This window comes from Abrus precatorius, unplaced genomic scaffold (genome assembly GCF_003935025.1).
Source record: "Abrus precatorius isolate BTA unplaced genomic scaffold, Abrus_2018 Scaffold2, whole genome shotgun sequence".
In the NCBI taxonomy this organism is placed as follows: domain Eukaryota; kingdom Viridiplantae; phylum Streptophyta; class Magnoliopsida; order Fabales; family Fabaceae; genus Abrus; species Abrus precatorius.
In genome coordinates this window covers 7,609,026-7,619,214 of record NW_020874362.1, presented here as the reverse complement: position 1 = coordinate 7,619,214, position 10,189 = coordinate 7,609,026, and the positions used below count along the sequence as shown (strand labels likewise).

General features: G+C 30.0%; 1 protein-coding gene across 1 annotated transcript; it reads left to right on the top strand.

Moving 5' to 3' along the window:
• Positions 1-4,269: 4,269 nt before the first annotated feature.
• On the top strand, positions 4,270-5,883 carry LOC113858659 (NEP1-interacting protein 1-like). The gene is made up of 5 exons (XM_027491382.1): positions 4,270-4,464; positions 4,805-4,983; positions 5,118-5,201; positions 5,345-5,512; positions 5,661-5,883. The coding sequence occupies exons 1-5, from the start codon at positions 4,323-4,325 to the stop codon at positions 5,781-5,783; spliced, it is 696 nt and encodes a 231-aa protein (XP_027347183.1). The 5' UTR covers positions 4,270-4,322; the 3' UTR covers positions 5,784-5,883.
• Positions 5,884-10,189: the final 4,306 nt, after the last annotated feature.

Genomic DNA, 10,189 nt, shown 5'->3' with positions numbered 1-10,189 from the left:
GAAGTGAAGTATTGTTGTAACTTTTGCTAGCTTGGGCACATTCTTCTCAAATGGCCAATAACACGACCAAAACACAAGTAAAGTATTATGCTCCTAGCCAGCTCCATACTTTGGAATCGTTGGCTATTGGCATTTCTCAACCTTCTCTCACTCCTTTATCGTGTTTCAAATTGTGTATACTGATTTAGATAACTCACTAAATTACTAAAATTGATTTTCCACTAATTCATTCACTTACACTTTCTTTAGAGTGCCCTTTATCTGTTATTTGTTGAAACTATTGGCTAACTTGACATTTTATTCAGCAAAGCTCATTTTCTTAGTTAGCTGCCATATTGCGTTTTAGTGACGACATTAACATGTAAAATTAAATTAGGGGTAAATTTAGATATGAGCATCGGACAAAAATCTCCTGTGTCACGTTAGTGTTCTGTAACCTATCCTATCAATAAAAATTGCCAAATCATTTAAATGGTAACTTCAAATTTTTGTCTCTTAAAGTCCTTTCACTATTATTGTTATCCTCACATTTGTATCTCTCCATACCTTAAATTTTATGTTGGAGCTGATTGAAATAAATTTTTTTAATATAAGTCTGACATTGTTTCAAGTTTATGAAGGAAAAAAAAAATGAAAGTTATATATAAACTTTAAGCCCTTTATTTTAATTTGTACTAATTAAAAATAATTTAAACTTATATTTAACTTCCTTCTTTGTACTAGATTTTAAAGTGTTAGTGAGATATAAATCAAATAGTTTACTTTGGAAGGTGTAGATCTGCTAAAATGGTGGGATGGTTAAAAGAAAAGTCAAATTGTTGTAAAAAAAAAAATACAATGTTATTTTTTGTTATTCTTAAAAAACGATCATGATTTTTTTCTTCAGCTTTGAAATTTTTACTTATATTTATTATTGTTTTATTTAATTTTATTTGTTGATTTCAATGAAAATTTCAAGGAAAATCTACCATTTTTCTTGCCATTAATTCCAAGCCAAAGCTAAAATACTGTGTTCCCAATCCTCCCCACTATTACCATCGTGACCATTCTTTAAACAAGAATTTAAATGATAAATTGATGAACACTTCACTTATTATATTTTTTTTATAAAACAATAAATAAATAAAACAAAAGAGAGATTGATCATAAATATTAAAAATAGAGAATACGTAATATCAACTTAGAAAGCATGTATGTATATATATATTAATCATAAAAGATAAATAAAAGAAATTAATAATATAATGTTAAGAAAATAATTTTAAGAGATAAAAGAATGTGACTATTTTGAATGATATGGCAAATTTGTATTTTTAAGATGAATAATGAGTCGTCTATATGGAACATGAGATTTTCATCGTAATCATCGTAATACAAATACATTTCTTTATCAATATTGAGTTTTCTTTAAGTATTTTTTAGTTTTTTTGATTTTACACTTATTATTCTCACTCGTCAACGTTCAATTGATAAAACTAAAATCAACCAAAAGATTGTAGCTGTAATTCTATAAAAAAAATTATGTTTTAATTCATAGGTCTCTTTGTAAAAATCATCAAACTAGTTTATTTATGTTTTAAGTTTCATGTTAATTAGCAAGATTCTCAATAATATATGTATTGTTGGTATATGTATTAAGAAATTGAATATTTATATTTAATATTATAATTAAATATAAAAAATATCTATAAAATCACATATATAAAACAAATATTAAAAAAATAATATTTTAATTGAATTAAAATAATACCTTATCCTTACAAACTTATTAAGAATGAGCTCAATTAATAGGTAAAGAAAAATTAGGATTATCTACCTTGCGTGCTTATAAATAAAATGTTTATACCCAAGACACTTCTTGGAGATATTTTAACTTTTATTTTTTCTCTTCATCTCTCTTTCTCTTTCACAAAGTACTAGCAAAGCAACAAAGAGGATTCTAATAAGGAAGTGTTCATGTAAATTTTCATGCATAAAGTGGTAGGTGTCATTGCCATGTTTGTACTAACGTAAAAAGTAATTTTTATTCCTATTTCTTGCGTTCTTTTTAGCTTTAAAACATGTATGCCACAAGAGCAATTGAAAATCTTTAATATTTTGTTACATTATCTGTGTTCAATTTTTAACATACATACGTACATACATCTCTTGTTCATTATGTTAATAAACATATAATTCTAGGTCAATAATTAATAAAAGAGATTAGAAAGACATTTTAACTTTCTATCTGAATCCCCCAAGCTTCAATGGCTATGACTTTTACTATAATCATCCAATTACAAGAGTCAAACTCAATACAAATAATCGTGGTCAAAAACATGTTGGCAAGAGTGACACTCTCAAAATCTAACAAACTTAGTGAAATCACCTCAATTCTATCATACATCGATAATGCTAAGTCATCAACAACTAATTTGGAGTCAACATAACTGATCACAGTCAAACAACCAACATTGTTATCGATATTAGAGAGTTACCTTAGAACATGTTACCATTTCTGTTGGGACCATTTAGATAAGTCTAACACAACCTCAAAAGAAATCGCATATCTTATTAGTCAACATAAATAGCACACTTAACCCTCAACTAAATGACATAAGTCAATCAATTAAGATTAGTGTAATCTCAAAATGTGGAAGAGTTCACTTTTATATAAATAGAGTTCTTTAGAGTCTTTGAGTACATGTATTTTACTTATATAGAAACTCAACTAACATTTTTACTAACTTAAACTTTTAAGCGTTTCATGCAAGAATACTCTGCCGTAATATTCACTGTTGCATTTGCAGCTAAAAATATTTATCACACAATTATTACTCTTACTCAATGTTAAGAAATTGAAGAAAATAATTTCTTATCGCTTAGTTGTAATTATTTTACAGTATAGATTATTTTTTCTGTTTATACCAATGTATTCCTATCCTTGCCTCTATAAATTCTTAATAGCTACCGATAACACGGAAATAAAATTCCTATGGAACCTTTACTCACATTTTTAGTTACTTTAATTTGTAAAACTCCTTACTCACATTTTTTTTACTTTACAAATTTTATGTCAGTACAAAATGAAAAAAGAAAAGTTAAAGCTACTGATAATAATTGTTCAAGGACACTCAAGTCTAAGCGTGATAACTAACTGTGTTGACAAGGAGGGAAATGATAACTGAGCAATGCAAAAGTCAAAGAGGGTAGCAACAAAATAAACAGGTACCATTAAGTTGAACAATATTTAATGAGAACCTTTTTAGTTCAATTTTTATTAATGATATTTTATTAGCCGATCAACATTTATGAATGCAATTTCCCTTCCATTGATCCGTACACTTGTTTTTCAAAATAAATAAATGATCAAAACCATTTGCATGTGGTGAGTATGCACCTGACCTGAGCCTCGCGCCATCCTCATTTGTCAAAAGAAACCTCACTTTCTCTTCTTTTGTCAGTGTCTCCTGCCTTTTGAAAGCGAATTCCGTGTTGGTTTTCTTTATGGTTTAAACAAACCAACAATTTTTTGTCGCAACCTTAAATTGAAAATTCGTCACACCCAGTGAGTAGAACAATAGTATGACATTTTTAATTGTCTGTTCATTCATTGATAATAAGAAATATTAAATATATTTTATTTTTTAATTATTAAATAATTTTTATATTATAAATATAATAAATACATCGTCAGTTAATAATTTAATTCATTTTCAAGGTGTCATCTCATAATTATAAATACAATATAAAAACCAATATTAATAATACAATGCTATTAACCATAGTCAGACAATAATTAAGAAATAAAATGTTTTATTAAATGTACATTGTTTAAGATTATTGATATATTAATAAATATAGTAGTTTATCACAACTCTTTAAAATATTAACTTCTTAATCATTAGTTATTTTTTTATTGTCAAGAAAACCACTAATAAAAATGGTAAATATTAAAAGAATACGTTAATGAATTTAAAATAAAATTATTAAAAATTCATTAATATAATATTTAATAAAAACTTTTAAATTCTAGACCCAAATTCGTTAGTACAGTGTTAGCAAGTTCATTAGAAAAGAGTGTGTAGCACTGTAGCATTAAGATTAAGGGACAACAGCTATAAATGCGAATTGGTTGATGGTAGTTTCATTCCATTTTCTCTCTTGTCTTACACACTAAGCATTCGTGGAAGGAAAAAAGCTGTTATCTTCGTCCTCTTCAATATATTACCGTTATCATATATCATATATATATATATATATATATATATATAACTCTCCCTTAAACCCAAATCTATCACATATATAGAACAGACAACCACCGAAATTTCTGAGATACCCAAATGGAGTTTGTGGCAAATCAATGCCCTTCGATGGATTCCTTCGGGAATTTCACTGAGAGGGTCAAAAGGGTTGGTAACCTCTTCGTCTCTGCCATCATTGGGAACATCTTCTCTGCGATCTTGACCTTCTGCTTTGCATTAGGTACAAACTTCTTCTCATTTCGCTAAATTCTCGATCTGCTACGAAGAAATTGTTTTTGCCAATCTTGTTGGTAGTGTTGTGTTGTGGACGAGGTTGTCTTTGAAATTGTTGGCAGTTGCAATATACTAACAGAAATGTACATTTTGTTTTGTTTGGTTCTGTTTTTGTAAAAAAATGGAAACTTCGATGTGGGTTTGTGTTGGACTAGTTTGCAATTTGCATATGTTTTACATGTGTTGTGTTGTGTCCACTTTCAAAATCATATGAAGTTTGTGGTTCTCTTTTGTTTTAATTTAAATTGCTAGCATTGAGGTTAATTGATTGCTTGTTCTGTTGGCAGTGGGCACTTTGTTGGGGGCTATGACTGGAGCCTTCATAGGCCAAGAGACAGAGAGTGGGTTCATTCGAGGTGCTGCTGTTGGTGCCATATCAGGAGCTGTTTTCTCCATTGAAGTGTTTGAATGTTCTCTTGGTCTGTGGAAATCTGAGGAATCTGGAATTGGGTGTCTCTTATACTTGGTCAGTTACTTGGTTTATCAAATGGGATCTTTAGATAGCTGCTCAATTGCTCAATTATTTCAATTCCCTGAGATTTGATTCTCATTTTCACTGGCATGTTGTGTAATCTAATCATTTTGAGTTTCGTAATGCAGCTTGATGTTATTGCTAGCTTATTGAGTGGGAGACTAGTGCGTGAAAGGATTGGTCCGGCCATGTTGAGTGCTGTTCAAAGTCAGGTATTAATATTTTTTATTCCGTGACTAGTGTCTGGCATTTGTATTATATTTTGTTTTTGGTCTAAAGTAATGGTGATGAAAGAGAAATTTAGTTGTGCACTTGCATCATCATGCTCATGCCATTACTCTTTTAACTTTTTTAGATGGGTGCTGTTGAGATGAGCTTTGATGAGGTTCAAAACATCTTTGACATTGGGGGTGCCAAAGGCTTATCAAGAGATTCAGTTGCAAAGATCCCAAAGATCACAATTACAAGTGACAACAATGTTGATGCTTCTGGGGAAAGAGTTTCATGTTCAGTTTGCCTCCAGGTTTGTTTATGATGATGGCAATTTTTCTTGTTTTAACATGTGCTTATTATGAATACCTTGGAAGTAGTGTTATCAAGTCCTTTATAGTTTTGTGGAGGCAAAGAAGAGTTATTTGTGAAATTGACCTTCTGAATTTGAGCATTTGCAGGACTTTCAGCTTGGAGAAACAGTTAGAAGTTTGCCTCATTGTCATCACACGTTTCACCAACCTTGCATTGATAAGTGGCTCTTCAAGCATGGTTCTTGCCCATTGTGCAGAAGGGATCTGTAATTTTGTATATGCAAAAGTACAAACAGTCAAAAGAGTTAGGTTCTTTCATTGTTTAAACCGTATTTACTTTTAGGAATGTACAGTATGGTTACATGTAGTAGGAACTGGGAACCAACCATCCCATGCCATTTATGAGTCGCATCATTATAATAATTTAGTAAAACGAAAATTTTGACATAAGTCACTTTTCATTTCTTGTATATGGTCTTTACTTTCACTTTGGAACAAAGAACATGAAGCGATAATTAAGGAGCAGAAATGTTTCGTTTGGATTAACTGTGGGAAAAAAAAATATTTCAATAATCAATAACTAATTATTGTTATATTAATTTTAGAAATTTTATGTTTTGCACATGTTGGGAGAAAAACAACTTTTGCATAATATATTACACTTGAATTGTTAAAAATTTAATTTTTACAGTAAAATTACAATATATATATATATATATATTGGTTTTGTATTTAAAATATTTAATTGCTGAGAATAAAATTAAAAAAATAAGTCAGTTAAAAAATAACCTAATAGATTTTAGTGAGAGTAATTTTTTAATTTTGATCAAATGTCTTTTATTCGTAGAAAAAAAATATTATTTTGATTATTTTATTTAGTATACTAAATCTTTTTAGGGAAAAAAATATTTTTTCTCCTTGAAAGATGTTTTTTCCTCCAAAAATAATCTAACTCAAAACATGCTATATTATTGTCAACCAGGTGATAATTTTGACAAAGGTAATTCATTTATTTCTTTATAATCAAACTTGTATGGTGTTATAAAGAAAATCTTGATGAATAGGTGAAGATTAAACATGCTATCATTGTCAACCAAGTGGTAATCCAGATTTAAGAAAATTTAACTTTAGGATATTCATTTTCCTGAATACAAAACACGTTTTCTCACTTAATTTTTTTAAAAAAATTGAACTAGCACTGGATATTCAACACTAAATGTCTATTATGAAATTGGGATGATATCCTGATGAGGGATGTTGATCTAAGGCAGGTAAAACTTCGAAGTTTAAAAAATAATTATAAAACTTATATTTACCTCATTTTAAAAGGACAAGTTGAGACTAAAACTTTCGGCCTATTTCTCATACCTTAATTTGTTTTACTTAATCACCTCCTTAGAATTGACAAACAACTGTTCTAAAAACTTTTAGCGAGACACTGTACTAGCAAAGTAGGTATAATAATGATTAAGCCAACATATATCCTCTTAAATACGCCATATAAATATCCTTTAATAACACCAAAAAGAAGAAAAAAAAAGACAACCTCATTAATGTGAAAATTGTCATGGTCAAGGATACAGTTACCATTTGATAAACGAAGTGAAAGAATTAGAAAGGGTCTAATAATTAAGTAACGAGCATTCATGGGCATGGACCATTTCAAGGGCTGATGGCTGCAAAAACATAGACCACACATTGATTCTTTTTGGGATACCAAAGTTTAGTGATCTATAATTTTAAGAGGGGTGATATTTGTAATTTATTTTTCATAAATTCCTTGACCAATATTAGGATTTTGTTTGTAAAAGTATTTCCTAGTCATAATTACTAAATATTAAAGACCAAATAGGAGACAAAATCCATTGTCAATCATAAATAATGCCAAACAATAGCACATAGAGGTCTTATTATTTTTCAAGAGTAATTTGATGGGAAGGAGAAATGTCATCAAGTATTTCTAACGTGTTAATTTTTTATTACTTTCTGTCTAATATTCAGTAAATTGTTTGAATAAATAAAAATAATCACTTATTTAAACAAGTGAAAAATAAAATAAATAAATATACATATAAAGACAATTCTATCCCATAATTAAAATTTATAGAACTTAAAAGTAAAAATAAATGTGCAATTCTATGTTTTTTCTTTCGCAGATGGATAAATCTTGAGTGTTGAAAGTTTAGAAGAATTGATGAGAAGTGTCGTCTTAAAGAGTTTTTTTTTTTTCAAAGTTCATGATGCACTAGAAATTTCATTGTTACATTTTGCATATGACTTTGATTATAGGCAAAGCTACTTAGCAGAATTTGTGAACGATAAAGGTTATTCTACGAAGCTTTGAGCTTATATCCGGGTTTAAAATTAATTTTCATAAGAGTTGTGTGTGGGAGTGAATGTGACAGGTGATTTTCTAGATACAACATCTCCATTTCTAAATTGCAAGGTAGGATTTTTGCCTTTTTGATATTTAAGTATCTATGCTGGGGATAAACCAAGAAAAAAAAGTAATTGGCAAAAGCTTATTAAGGTGCTTAATCAAAAACTAGCATCTTAGAAGCACAAATACATCTTTATCGGGAGCAGAGTAACACTTCTTAATGCTATTTTAAATAGTTTTCTACTATATTATTTATCCTTTTAGAAAATGTCACCGAGTACAATTAAGGAGGTGGTGAAGATTCAACGCCAATTTATTTGGAATGGTGTGAAGGAATCATTAAAAATAGCTTGCGTTAAATAGAAAAGAATATGCATGCCAAAAAATAAGGGCGGTTGATAACCATGTCGCTAAGGTATCAAAAGTAACTAAATTCCTCACAAAAACATGTAGTTTAGGGAGCAACCTAGGTCATCTCTCACAAGGATGCAAATGCACATTGTTTCAATATCAATTATGTAGAAAACGTTTATGTTTAGGCAAGTTTTATGATTAAATGCAGAAGATTAAATTGCAGAGAATCAAACACAGGGAAGTAAACGCAAGGAATTAAATGCAGAGAATTAAACGCAAGGAAATGCAAGTAATCAAATGCGATCAATTTGAGAATTCAAACCAAGATCCAAAACACATAAATCCAAAACCGAGAATGAAAACCGAATTGTTTAAATCTCTTCCGCACAACAAACAATTAATCAATTGCTTATTATACGATTAAGAACAATGCACAATTCAATCGAACAATGCTTCTATGCAAGCGCAAAAGTGTGAGATCAGAAAACAAACTCGGAGCATCAAAACGTCTTGAACAAATGCGATCTGGACTTTGGCAACGTAATTGGAGAAGAAACATGGAAGAAATCGTCTAGAAATTGCAGAAACTAATCACCTTTCAATTATAAAATGTAGAGCAATGCAAATTTGAAGTGAAAAATTGCAAGAGAAAAAGAGAATGGGTAAAAAAATTCAGAGGTTCTATTAGAAGCGGGAAAAGTATTACAAAAACTGAAAAATGAAAAAATGAATTAAAAGGTGCTTCCAATTCAGCCCCTGACCTCTATAAATGGTAGTCCTAAAAGAGCAAAACCGAATGGGCAAAGCTGGGCCGAAAATAAATACAACAAAACTGCAAAAAAAAACCAAAACAAAAGCTATACAAAAGTCAAACTAGAAGTATAAACTTATAAAATTCGTAGAAAACAGCTCCGGACTCCAAATAGCAAGATCCATATGTCCAAATTGAAGCCCTGGAAGTAAGGAATCCAATGCAAAAAGAATGAGCCAAAAAGGATATCTACAAAAAAAGTTATGGCCAAATTAGTAACTAAAGGTCAAAATAGAAAACATGAACAAAAGTATAGTATTTACGAAAATTCCTAATTAACATAATAAATGCAAAAACATATTAAATGGAAGAAATAAGGGAATGAAAAGACATGTAAAGGATGCAATAAGACTAAAAATGTGGGAACAAAATATGAGTTATCAGCGGTCTAGGAGTGAGAAATGTGAAATGGTTCAATTGGAACTTATTGGCTAAATGAGTTTGGAGATGATTAAAGTCTCCAAACTCATTGTGCTTTGATGTGTTATGGACGCGGTATAGATCATGTGTTGATATGTTAATTTCTTTGGAGGTAGCTTATAGTACTTCAGATTGGTGGAAGGATGTGGTGTGGGTCTATAAGCAAGTCAATAGGCAAATAGATTCTAATGTCACATGAGTACTTGATGATAGTCGTTCTTTTAGTTTTTGAAAGGATAAATGGGCTGGAAATATTGCATTAGCAAATTTATACAAAAGGCTATTTTCAACAATAACTAATAAGGAGGCGCGGATGGTGGATAACAGACGATTTAAGATGGGTCAATGGGTGTGAAAAATTCCTTGGAGAAGACAATTATTTTCATGGGAAGAAGATTTACAACAATAGTTTTAGAAGTATAGTGTGCAGTATACTTATCACTACATTCATCATTTCTTGAATAACATGTTGTAGAAGTATGATGATAACAAGAAATATAATGTGCAGTATACTTATCATTATATTTATTATTTCTTCACTACAGGTAGTAGGCAGTGTGGAGCTGGGTCTAGTGCAAGCCTTACACAAGATTTGGAAGCTCAGTGTACAGAGGAAGGTAGTGGTATTCATTTGGTGTCAATTGCTTAATGTAGTTTTGGTGCAGAAGAACTTGACTAAATGTGAATTGACAATTCCCTTGGAAGCTTGTG